The following is a 13,977-nucleotide window of genomic DNA, read 5'->3' on the forward strand; positions in this document are numbered from 1 at the left end:
CGTACTCAGGCGCACCTGCCGTTCCCTCATATTTCCCCATCCAATTCCCTTCCTATCCATACAATCCTACCCACCTTCCACTCCCTTCTTTTTATACCTGACAGCGGTTATCATTGAATTTCAATATTTCACATTTACTTTTAGAGAAAATGAGGAAACCTTTTTAAATGTCGCTGTTGTCTATTCTTATTTCAATTTTCTGAAGACAATTTTGTGAATTTCAGAATGACACAGTCAATAAAATTGTAGACAAAAAATCGTAGGAAAGAAATAAAATAAATTAATCTGTATATTAATTTCTGTATTTCCAATCGTGTTGCAGTAATTTATTGTGCTTTATATAAATAATATTAAATATAGGTATATTGACTAAAAATAATAAGTAGACGCTTTTCACATTTCAATCATAATTAAGTTGCCTAAAGGATCCATCAATTCCAAATAGATCCTCACTCGTTTGAGGTTTTCCTGGTCTTCTCTTTTCATCGGACCTATTCGATTCTTCAGCCAGGAACCAATCACGATAGCTTTCCACTTTCTTTTTCCATAGACCTATAAATGAAAACAATGTATTAAAAAAAAACGCTCTTATTGATTCGACAATTTTATTTTTTTAATTATTGTTATTATTGATGACGGCTGCTGGTTTGGTCTTTAAACAAATTAATCTTCAGAATTATTATCTCTCGGTTTATATTATTCTTAAAATTTGTAGAATTAATAAAAACAAACGATTTTGAAAAGCTTCTTCAGATAACGCCTAAATATATGAAATCGAAGCAAAAAAAAAATAGCTGCAAGTGACTTTCACATTTCAGAGAATTTCACACTACTGCTATGACATTAATTATGTGCCAATTTGCAGGGCGTCTAAAAAGAAAATAATTTGTCACAATGAGTAGATAAGAAAAAGGAAAAAATAATTCTCAATAGATTTCAATATTTTGAATGAATTGATTTTAAATAAATAAAGTAGGTCTTCGAACCGTTATTTTTTTCGTTCAGGTTCAAGTAAAAAATATATATCGGTTCGGTCCCGTTTTTCGTACTGAAAAAAATAACGGTTTTTCCGGTTTTCAGTTCAGTTCCGAATGGATGGTAGTAAGTGACTGACCAAACAGTATAAGACTCCAAGGCTCAAGACCCAAGACGTAAGACGTATTTCGCCTACGACAACTGAAGTGGGAAGTAAAAGCATGTAAACGCGCGTGTTTGAACATGTACCGAACCGAAAAAAATGATACTTTTTTCCGGTTCGGTTCCAGTTTTTGTTCTGACAAAACCAACTGTTTTTTCCGGTTTTCGGTTCTGTTCCGGGTCTAACCTAACCTAACTTTCTTAATATGCAGTGTAATAATTTGACGAGTTTATTATTTATCAACGCAAAAAAAATGTGAATATCTGCGCATAGATGAATATTTATGATCAAAAAAGTGTTGGGAACCTGTGATTTAAGTAAAAGTTAAAAATAATAATTATACAACATAGGTACCTGTCAATTCGTCTAAGGATAATCCAGTACCACCAAGATCAGTAGGTAAAATACTTGCAGGAATTGATTTTTTCAAACACACCATATCCAGATTATGAACGTGTATCTGCAAATAAAAATAAAATGCGTATCTATTATATTACTATAACATTATAAGAGTGAAAGGCTAAGCCATGAGTTACAAATTCTAGTAAATTAAAATGTTTTTTAATGCCAGTTTGGATCCAAGTCATTGACTTAGTTGTAAAAAATTAAATTGCAAAAAAATCATATATCTGAATAAAAGTATATGTATAGTGATTTCCATGGCCCCCACATCCTGAAGCGGGCCCTCAGTCCAGGATCTTTGGCAGCCCCCCTACCTATCACTAACATTAAAGGCTGTGACGATCTATAGTAGCGTTTTTCAAATGGTATTCGAGGTAAAATTAAGGGTATTCAGTTTATCAACAAATATTAAGCAAAAAATGCAATTACATAACCAATATTATAAAATGTTAATACGCCTGAAGGAAATTAGCGCCGCGGGCGATTTTTTTACGATTAGAGGAAATTTGTGATGTGCGTTTATCTCACTTATCCGGTCAATTCCCTAGGCTAGAGCTCTGTCAGCCCCTTCTTTGTGGAGGGCCATGGTGATTTCCAAAGCTCAGTCCAATTTTCGTCTGGCAAATCGTCTCAATTCCTTTTTTTAGTGTTAGAGTTTATGGCCGAATGTCTTCCAATGATTAACCACCCATCAATGTATTTTGAAGGATAGAAAAGTTTCAAAGGTGGTCCGATGAGTTTGATGAGCAAACGTCCCGAAACTGTTTTGGTCTTGAACGAAGCTCTTATTTGGGTAATAATTAGATTCATTTGAATTCACATTTACTTGTGAAAATGGTAATAGAATTCAATGCATATATCAAACGCGATACTTCATAGTAGATGGTAGATCAGATATGTCTTTTCATATGAGATGACTGAGGAAAATTAACTTGTACTATCGTCTCTGTTCTGGCAGAACACACTAACTGGAGAATACTAGTTTTGAGTAATTTGACTTTGAAGTTGTTAAAATGTTTGAAATAATGGTCTATCATGTGTTTATTAAGTAATCGTAAAAATGATGACTTTAAAATAAAGACTGTTTATTTATTAAGAAGGTTTTCAGACGGTAAAGTGTGAAATAAGGAACATTTTGGTACTAACTCAATATGTCATTTTTTCGAATTAGTGTTTTCTGTCAGAACAGTGACGCTATGTAAGTGCGAACATTGCTTTTGAGACGTTAAAAATACCAAGAAAAAGGGTGCCGGAACGCCGTTCCACCGCGTTACATTAAAAAAAGGCCTAATAATTATATTTTGCCAGAATATCTTATGCCTTTTATAATAGGACACTGACCCATTCAATGAAGGCTTTGAAGTTATTGATTTTGTCAAGTTTATAAATTCATTGATAGAATTACATTTTTTTAATATATCGTTCAAGCATATAATCTGCTTCGTCCTCTCTTTTTTTCTGTCCTATGTTATCCCACATTGTGCTTTACACATTTGTGTATATTATGCCACATTGGTCAAAAACTGTAAGTACCATATTATACGAAATAAATAAATGTAGATAAACGAAAACAGATCACGTTATGTATTTAAATTTTTTGAATAAAGTAAGAGGGGTATCTAATTTAAATAATATAATTAACTTACCCTATCTTGTTGCTTTTTACTCAAAAAACTTTTGAATAAGGTATATGCCATTTCGAATCCTGGAGGTGTATTTATCATATGAATGCTCTTTTGTCTCAGGGGGTAACTTTTCTCTGAAGACATGGTTGCTTTCTTAGCCAATGACGGGGTAAATTGGGAAATTGTAGCAAATGACACATCTTTCAGGTCCAATAACATTTGCTGTAAATAAAAAAATTGGTAAAACTTTCAGATGTTAAATAATGCTAAAAAATAAGCTATGTGTATGAGTTAAAATCCATTTTATTTATATCTAAGTATCTCTTTTTTAAAAGAAAATTCGACATTTTTAGAGTACCTATAAAACTATAAAATGTTTAAAAATCTCTTCGACATCTTATTATAGATGACTTATTCAACTATATGCAAGAAAATGAATATAATATAGTTATTTTTAATAATTAGCTATATGAGACCCCTTAAGCAAGCACACATAAGTTTATCTTGGACTTAAGTAATATTGAATTTTCTTTTTATTGCTATAAGTACCTAGTACACACATACAATGAATGTTTTGTATTTTGTCGCTGGATGTTCCAAGTGTACTGAGCATTCACTTTAGGATAGGGCATGGCTAGGTCACTATATTATAGTTATTGTTATATTGTTACTTCATTACTTATCCTGCATACGTGGTAAACAGCTGTAACTCATATTACTCTTATTATAAAAGTTAAAAATTAAAAATGTCATTGTAACTCCATAACTATTAGAGGTAAATAAGAGTAAGAAAACATACAATTCTTTTGATGAAACTTATAATCGAACTACAGCGGTAAACAAAGAAAAAGCTTTTGATAAATAGATAAATTTTATCTTTTTCCATTCACGAATGCAACAAGTTGAAAGTTCCAAAAATCACAAATTCGTCTCTCCTGTGAAGTTGACATTTTGGATTCACCGTAGTTTACCTCTGGTATACAGATATAGGACTCTAGTTACACACCCACGATGGCCGAGAGGTTTACGTGTCGGCTTATCATGTCGTGGGTTCGAATCTTGGGTCTGGCAAATACACATAGTATATTTCAATTTGTCTTTGGAGTCAAAATATGGACCTAATCGGTTGAGCAAGTGGATAACATCCATTTCTCGTAAAAAAACAAAAGTTACACGAAATTCACACTGTCTCTGACACTTAAAAGCGCTGTTGTGCGTCCTGGAAGCATCTTAAGGCCTGTTTGGCCCTCTTAATATAACCATATTATGCAAACACCTACCTAACCTAACCTCATAAATACCATTAAGTATATAACTTTGCACATAATATAATACCCACTAAGTTTTATTTAATATCGTTTTGTATATGTTTTAAAGTTATAATTTAGACGTCACCTAAATAAACAAATTTTAATTAAATAATGTAGGTAAACCACATTATTTTTGTAGAATTATTATTGTATAATAAATACGTGATATAAATGTATCGATTTTATAAAATTATGGTGAAGAATAACGAAACAGGAAAAACTTCATCACTGGTTATAATATTTGATTGTATCAAGAGCTGTATGAAATATTGCACATCTTGTTGAAACCAGATCGTCCAGATCAAAATCATTTATTTCATGCCAGAAAAAAAAACAGTAATCATGTTTCTAACTTAATTTTTTACGTTTTCAAAAAAATACGCTCCAATTACACCAAACTATTAATTTTTGTGATGTAAAGGTGTTCCAATAATAGCAATTGGGTTTTCATTGTGCTTATTTACGAAGCCATTTTACCAAAAATGAGCTTCATCACTGAAGATGATCTTTACATGAAAAAATTGGTTTGTTTTAGCCGGCTCGCGCATCACAACTCGCCTCGTGTGCCTGACCGCCATAAATCAAAACTTCCGAGAACGGGCAGCCGGTGTTCCATGATACAACCTCGCACATCTGCCTAGCGATATCGACATTCGCCGCATCGCGGCTGCTCCGAACGCGGCGATAGTCTGGAGAGAAATGGCCGATTGTGTGGCTGTGCGCATGCGCGGAGTCGATATTGGCCGGAATTCGACATGCAGGCTTTGGCCAATGCAACTCGACGCATGTCGCAGAGTCGCAGTTGCATCGGCCAATCTGCGGAGCTCCATTTGATAACGTTTGTTTCTTGGTTTACGATGACGTCACATCGACGAATTCGTCGTAAGACGCATGCGGCGAGTTCTGATTTGCGAGCCCACTTAAGATGCTCTAAAACCCAATTAGCAAAATTTCGATGCATCAAATGGTCATTCGGTTTAAGTTCTTGTACCTATTAACTGTATTTTATAGGCTTTCAAATGCAAATATTTATGAAGAATATTCCATGTAGTGCCATAAGTTCTTGAGAACGATGTGTACCTTATTAATTGTTTTGGTTTTTCAACAACATTTTGATTTAGAACATTGATATTTTCAGCAGTACGCTTACTTTTTCGACGGGTTGGATTCTTAACATCACAACTATTACCATTTGACTCAAATTTTCCAATAAAATTGCGAACAGTAAGTTCTGTGGGTCGTTTATTTTGATGAGAAATTTCACATAATGCCCGAAATGTAGATCGAATAGACTCATTATTTTTTTTTTATTAAATTTTAACAATATTTGCATACGCCGTACAACTTTATATCTTTCCATGTTGATTTGCTAAACAATACTGAACACAAATGTTAATTTTGGTGGGAAACAGAATAAAATGACTAGTATGACGTTTTAAAAATCTATAGTACTATGGTACCTAGTAATTTGATAACCCTTTACAACATAACAAATTATTATGAATCATCCATTAGCCATTCAAAATATCGACGTATCAGAAATGAACCTTAATTAGTGAAATAGTTTAAGATTGCACTTAATGAGTGTCACTTCTGATAAGATAAATAATTATGTAGTTCTTACCTGCCCGCTAATAATATAATTGTCATCTTCCTGCATTAAAATATCCGTGATCATAAATGAAACTTTGAGGACATCAAACATGGAGTGCTTCGAAGGGTCGTATACTCCAAGTCTCATGAAATACACACGGCACGCGTCTGGACCAGCTAAGTCGCTAAACGGAAGAGTTACACTGGAAGACAACATTATTGATAAATTTAATTATTTACCTACTAGGTAATATTTCCACTAATAAGAAATTTTAAATTTAAAAATTTAAAACTGACATTTCAAAAAAGTGTAGGTAAAAAAAATTCTTGACCAATTTCAAAACCAACATTCAAAGACGGTAGGTATCCAGAATAATAAATAGGTACCTACTCTAAAATCAAGTGCAATGCATTACTACAGATAATTAAACAAGGATGACAAATAAAAAATGAAAATATACATAAATAATTGAAACTTGAAATCCATTTTTTTATATCTAACCTGCCACCTTGTGGTGATAACAATATTTTCTTGCCAGTTTTGAGATGGTTTTATTATTGATAACAATGGAGGAAATAACAATATTTTATTTTGCGTTTTTAAGTAAAATTATCTGAAATAAAGAATGCTCCCCTTTCAGCGGTGAGAAATTATATTATTTACTTATAAATTTCAAATTCATTTTAATCAATTTAATAATTTCATATTTCGTAAATCCACCACTAGATGTAATAAACTATAAGTTGAAGTTTTCTTTGAAATTGCCATCTCAATCAATCAATCACAATATTGTTATTTTAAATTAAATTTTCATTCATATTATTAGGCCCGTTTCAGACGGGACACCGGTGTCGCGCTCGTATATAATAAGGAAGAATTTGTATTCGAATAAAGGGTCCTTTGTATTATGTTTATGAACGTACTAGAGCTAATGAGTCAACGCGTGTCCGGTACACTTTTCCGTCAGCCGCTACATTCTCAAGCCGCCGATACACTATATATTACCGCAGCCTGTTTTATGTTCTAATTTATAACGCGAAATTATGCGTTGACTCATTAGCTCTGGGGCGTTCATAAACATAATACAAAGGTACCTTTATTCAAATACAAAGGCCTCCTATATTATATCGAGCACGACACCGGTGTCCCGTCTGAAACGGGCCTTAGACTCATAATGTACACATGTATCGTTATTCTAACAAGCCGGATATTCCAATTTTGAAATACCAACACTATTTCAACACTTATTTCATACAAGTCGTTTTAAAAACAAGTGAATATGGTATTTATTGTCATTGGTATTTCGTACGCATGTAGAATGGGCAAGGTACATTAATTTTCTTAACTTATTTACAAATTAATTTTTAATTTAAACGATACTAACATTATTTTTCACCACCAATTAGCGGTGTGAGGCCCATACCATACCACAAAATTAGGCAGTTAGTTATTTATTATTTGTATAAATTAATCTATGTACCCATCAAAATTTTGTACTTACAATACAAAAAATAATTTGATCAACTCAAAGAGCTCTCGTTAGGTTAGTTCTACGTTCAACTGACCACAATATTATTACACACAACAATTACTGTCACTAATGCTTCAAAACGAGGATGTTGAAAATGTAGAGAGGATCTTAAAACTGGTATAGATAAATAATATTTGTTTAGCAATATGGAAGAGTTGAACATAATTATGATTAAATAGTTACAGATTACAGAGTAGATACTAGATAAATCCAAGCCTGACCACTTAGGGAAAGACCTGAGTGGCAGCGTCTTGCGGAGCGGGGCGTGCAGCATGCATATTGTGTGCAGTTGTTTACCATGCACGCTGCACCTCCTGCTCTGCAAAACGCTACTGCTCAGGTCTTACGCTGAGGATTGAATGATAATGACAAGGGATTATTGTAAACGTACCCTAGTTTTAAAATGTCTTGTATTTTTGGGTCACTGGGATCCCTATTATGAAAAAATTCTGGCACTATAGCTCTCAGTGTGTAATACATGTCCATTTTTTGTTTGCTTCGCTCCAAGCTGAATTTTGAAGATCGGAGAAAAGCTACTAGCCATTGATCATCTGAAAAATATAAAAAACATTTAGATCACAGAAAAGATAAATAAATAGAAATTTAAAAACCATTGCCCTGAACCAAGGTTTTGAAGCAGGGTACTTACATGACAAACTTTAATGCATGTTTAAGTTTTTCCCATATTTTTCCACACTCGATAGCCGTAGCCTGTTATACCATACTCATTAGGGTAAAGTTAGGGTTTCCTAAGACAACGGTGCCGTTGTGTAGCGGTCGTATCATAACGTGATGCGGCGGACATAAGAAAACGCTCGTAAGAATGGTTACCAGAGATGTAAACTTAAAAGAAGACAGACAACCAACGGTCAGTGAGCGTATTGTAGTGAAGAATGGACGATGTAGACGTAGCATTATTACTATATTTGGAAGACGAGGAGTCATCGAAAGACGAAAACTGTCGTTTGGAGGAGAGTGAGATATTTAGAAATTGTGCTACAGAGGGTGCATTTCAAATTTTAATACGTCGCCGTCTGCACTGCAACGAGGAAAATTTCAGGCAATACTTTCGCTCAACACCAGTATTGTACAGAATCACATAAGAGATGACTTAACTACTGATATTTTTCCAGAGATTTTGTTTTAACTGGACTTTGCTCTTCACATTATACAAAGCTTCATTGTTTCTTACAAAATCAATCAATATTTCGTCATTTTTGCTGGTCCAAATTTTTTTTAAATGCTCACCGCTAAGGGCAAAAACGTTCTACGACTGTTTGTTCAACTATGACGGTCGTCATGAAAATGGCGACACCGCTAATTGACGTTACACTCACAACCAACGCTCTCTAGGAAACCAACATTGTCTGGTTTGCATAGACACTGTTTTAGTAACGTCAACCACCGCTATAGTACGAAAACATCTTCTTGGCTACGCTTCCAGGCGCTCTTGTTTACTAAATGGGAGGAGCTTGTTAGTTTATAATGGAAGTGCGGTTACAAATGGGCGGAGCATGTAAGTTCAACATTTTAACACGTAGCCAAGAAGATGTTTTCGTAGAGTACATAACGGCACCATTTCCTTAGGAAACCCTAGCTTAAGTTGGTTCCATTAATTCTCTGTGGGTCTATTCTATACTTATCGACCGCTAAAGTAATGAAGTGATAAATATTATCTTACTTAGAGTAGGTTAGTATCAAAATATTAGTACTTACAATAAGTTGGTTGTAATTGTTGCAATAAGTCAGCGCTCGAAATGGAAAAGTTTACGAACCGGAGCGCTCGACAAATTTTCTGAAGATATTTACTTAGTCATCAAATCGTATGTGTATTTTATAAAAATAAGTGTGTCATATTTTCTGTTCTATGGCCTATCTTGCTCAGACGGTCAACATGTTTTTTCCACGAGACGGAGCGATAATTTTACAAATTTCCGTAAGAAGAGCCGGAACGGCGCCCTGCAATAAGTGCTATATTTTAACAGCACCTCTCTTGGCTGTGATAAAATTTAGAGCGAGATAGACAGTTTTGACTGTTCAGACGACTTACTTATTGTAACAATTATAATACCTCAATACAAATATGTAATAAATACTTAGCTTTTAGCGGTCGATAGTCGGCTTTTGTATAGAATAGACCCGCTGATTCTGTAAAATTTAAAATATGATTTGATTGACATCTTTGAAATATAAACAATAGCACTTTTACTTACTGGTTTGAATCTTGGATAAGTGTGGTTGTTTTGCTAACCATTCTTTCAATGCGGCAATATCAGATGGCGTTCTTGCAGGGTCTTCATTTAGTTCTTCCTTTGCTACGCGCGCCAACTCTGCAGAAATCGGCCTTATCGACGTCATATTAGTATAATAAATGTCTGTGAAACAATTTAAAAAACAATTTGAAAGACAGATAATAATATTTATTACACTTTTGATTTGATAAGAACTGAATAAATTTAAGTATTGCCGGTAAAACTGTCTTATCAACAGAAAAGTAAGTAACAATTTAATAATAGTATGCGTTGCGACTTGCGTGTATTTTGAAAACACACCTGATACTTCCGATAAATCATAAATATCAGACATTGGATTAAACGTAAAAATGATAACAATGTTAGCACATAATTGATTTTTATATAGATTAGAATAACATGACAATATACTGCATAACATATTATTATTCCGGACCTACCAATATTAAAATAAGTGTAAATCGAGTAAATAATAATATTGTAGGCATATGAATGAATACACCCAATTCCTTTTATGAATATAATTTTTTTTTCGTAAACATATCCGTAGAAGTCATTTCGGAATTGGATTTTTAACTATGTAGGTATATTGAAGAGCTGAGGATGAATATTCATGTACTATGTATATACCTATATGTTATTTTATTAGTTTTCTGTAAGTATACCTACTATTAAGTATAACTATTTTCAACATTTTCTATAAGTAAATGATATGTTATTTTTAGACATTATTCCAATTTGATCCAAAACAATAAAAACATTTTCACATTTAGTTAGATTATGTGAGGTAGGTACCTAATATGTTTATTAATATTAAGCGAGTCCGTGTTTATTCAAAATCACCGTGTCCAGAAACTTGTACCTACGTATGCATCTCACCGTATCACACTTCACCGTGCAATGTTGCATCGGAAATAATATATGGCCGTATATTAAAGACCGTCCAACATCTTTGGGTCGTATGGTAATGACATAAAATTCATCTTCGAAATAAAACACGGTTTTGTCGGTTTACACTTTAAAGGAAGCCAGCAGCAAACAAATTTTCAAAATAGCCGATATACTGGATTATTTGTTAGGTTAGGTTATGTTAGGTTTTCATTCTTGAATTCATGAATTTTGCCAAAATCAGCTATGAAAATTGAAGTAATGTTCATATTGAATGTAATAAAATTGGAGACCGTATAGTATACGGTCATCTCTTTCCGATAAGAAAGCTCACGGCGAACTATGCCACGGTGAAATGTTTTACATACAACTTACATATAACCAACCGGAAGATCGACACTGTAATAAATTGTACATCTAACACAAAACTACATAGTACGGTGCTGTGAAAATAATGTCAAGATACATACATATGTAGCGCAATGTTACGAATAAAATGCTTATAATTTTTCGTGCCTACCTATCTACACAATTGAACTATATTCACACATAAATAGGTGGATGTTATTGACGGCAGATGGTTATTAAAATCATGTAAGTAAGTTATATTGGTTTAAATTTACTTTATAATTGTTATAATCAGCAAAACTTTTCATTCATAATAATTATTAATAGTTAACCTGTTTAGCTCCTGACAGACTGTTGTGTTTTGTGTGATATTTATGTCCGTTCAATTTGACATTGTATTATAAAATTATAATAATAATTGTTTCTATACTGATAAAAATTAACACATTGGCAAAATTAATAAATAGTTGACGCCTTTATGATTTAAAATATACGAAAATGACATTATGACAGGAATACATATTGTTTATGTATTCTGTCATCGTATTATAATCTTAAATTCACTCAGTTACATATATTGTACAAAAACTATATTTTATTTTCACATTATCTATTATACTTAATATGTAAACACAAACCATTTTAGAGATTGAAAAAAATATTCGTTTAACATTATAAAACAAGAATGAAATACATTAGGTATATGTTTCAAGGTATTGTGAGAAATAATCATTTATAATTTTAATATTTTGTACAACTTACCTGTGTAGCCAGGATACCTTGGATATCGACGTTAGCTCGCGTCTACGTAAAATTAAAACTGCACACTGCACGTTTTAGAGTATTTTAACTACACGGCTGTGTTCAAAGTGATAACCGCAGACGTAGGCGGTTTCAATAATTGGAGGAGGGGGGGTATTGAGGTTCTTACTCATTTGAATGAATTTTATTTTACAAACAATATTATGTTATTGTATAAATTTTAATAATTTTATACTGAACTAGCTGAGCCAGCTGACTCTCGCCAGTCTGTCTCGCTAGGTCTTGCAGACAGCTTGGCATTCTAATGACATGGTGTTGGATTTGAATACAATTACTGTGAAGAATGCATAGACGACGCCATAGTTTTCCCTTGTCACTGCCAAAACAAATTTGAGGTCATCTGCGTTGTTTAGTCTGGAGTCTGGCCTTCAAAATGTTGCCTGATACCACCTCAGGCTGCTAGGTCTAGCAAAACAGCTGGCAATCACCGATTGCTACCACTGACATTTCGATATAATATGTGTATAGGTAATATGAATGTTTCGTTAAATCACGTGCATTTAAATACGATAAATTATACATCTGAACCGCTCGAATACAAAGCAATATGTGATTATCATGAAAATAGCGATCCAATATAACGTGAATATTAATCTCCCGCGGGGCCCATTTAGAATAGAATAAGGTACACAAGCAATGTAAACAATAAATTTTAACATTATTTTGTTTCAATGTTGGTGCGGGACATTCATATCGAAAGAAATGTTGATAAATAATGAAGCAATGTATACATCTGAGAGGAATAAATAAATTCTGATTAGAATAGGAATTTATAAGACCCAAAGGTATGGAATCAGCTTAGAGGCCTTCATCCAGCAGTGGATTAATCCAGATGATGATGATAATGACGATATTATGAATGGGTAAATATAATATCAACAATTTTGATTTTCATATGACCGACAAAAATACAAATAACTTACAGAGGCCTTCATCCACCAGTGGATTGATCCAGGCTCATTATGATAATGGCATTTTAAATATATATAATATAAAATCACCGATTTTGATAAATACAGCCGTTCAAATGACAAAAAGGAGTAGAATCAGGCTAAAGATGCTTTTATCCAGCAGTGGATGGGTTCAGGTCGATGATGATAAGGACGATAGAAATAGGTATAATATCAGAAATTCGTTAAACCGATAGTAGTAGAATCAGGTTGCGGAACCCTTCATCCAGCAGTGGATTGATCCTGGTTGATGATGATGATGATGACGATATGAATATGTATCCAATATAATAAAATAGTATTTATAGCCATACTTACACTATGTGTGTATAGATTTTTATGATGACGTTACATTTATTTTGAGGTTATGGGTACCTATTTAATTTTTGAGGCGATGTTATGAATTAATTCGCATTTAATATCTCTCGGGAACATGATTAAATTAAATAAAGCATGTGTACCAGTCGATCCGATTATTAATATAAATATCGTACTCAAAAGTATATTAGTACTACATTGTTGCAAACGTGTAAACGTGCCAGCCATAAAAAAGTATTTAAGAAGAATCAAATTTGGAACAGCAGTAGCGGACGTGCCTGTCAGATTTTTATTTACGTAGTGAATTGTACCAAGATTATGGTTTTTTTCACCGGAAAAAAAGTGCGTCAATGCCTACATTACGATATTTGAATAAAAATAATCGAATTCGTTTGTCAAATAAAGGATTAGAAGGTCTTAAGCGACGAAGACGTCATTCTGTGAAGCGTAAACAGTAAATATGGCGATTGCATACGGTGTGTAAGAAAATATCGGATATAAACGTCACGTACATGTAAAATCATGGAAAATTTCTGAAATGTGTTCAATTCAATCGGTAGATGAATCGGTAGCGCACATTTCGAAGTGAAGATGTAAAAATAACAATAAAAATGTCGCTTAAATGAGCTGTTGGTGTATTTTCCAAAATTTCTTAGGATAATAATATATAGGAGATGAATATAATAATATAATATAGGGTAATAATGTTTATTGGATATATAAGTTGAATCGCTAGCTTAATGGATATAAGTTATCACATGGAAAGTGAAAGATGGGAATTCAAATCCTATTCTGTGCA

The 13,977-nt window shown here is 33.2% G+C and overlaps 1 protein-coding gene across 2 annotated transcripts; it reads right to left on the reverse strand.

The window, feature by feature from the left end:
• Positions 1-285: 285 nt before the first annotated feature.
• Positions 286-11,926, reverse strand: LOC147065952 (retinol-binding protein pinta-like). Of its 2 annotated transcripts, none has more exons than XM_085955510.1 (7): positions 11,851-11,926; positions 9,814-9,975; positions 7,992-8,151; positions 6,100-6,271; positions 3,187-3,387; positions 1,493-1,598; positions 286-552 (listed from the first exon to the last, which is right to left on the reverse strand). In XM_085955510.1, exons 2-7 carry the CDS (start codon positions 9,956-9,958, stop codon positions 401-403), a joined length of 936 nt encoding a protein of 311 aa, XP_085811636.1. In that variant the 5' UTR covers positions 9,959-9,975; positions 11,851-11,926; the 3' UTR covers positions 286-400. The 2 variants fall into 2 exon arrangements, with proteins under 2 accessions (XP_085811636.1, XP_085811634.1); XM_085955508.1 differs by lacking the exon at positions 11,851-11,926 and adding an exon at positions 10,719-10,797 and having other exon boundaries at positions 288-552.
• Between the last annotated feature and the right edge of the window lie 2,051 nt (positions 11,927-13,977).

The sequence above is a fragment of the Rhyacophila brunnea genome, unplaced genomic scaffold (genome assembly GCF_057557595.1).
Source record: "Rhyacophila brunnea isolate RB1 unplaced genomic scaffold, BYU_Rbru_1.0 scaffold_5, whole genome shotgun sequence".
NCBI classification, from domain to species: Eukaryota; Metazoa; Arthropoda; class Insecta; order Trichoptera; family Rhyacophilidae; genus Rhyacophila; species Rhyacophila brunnea.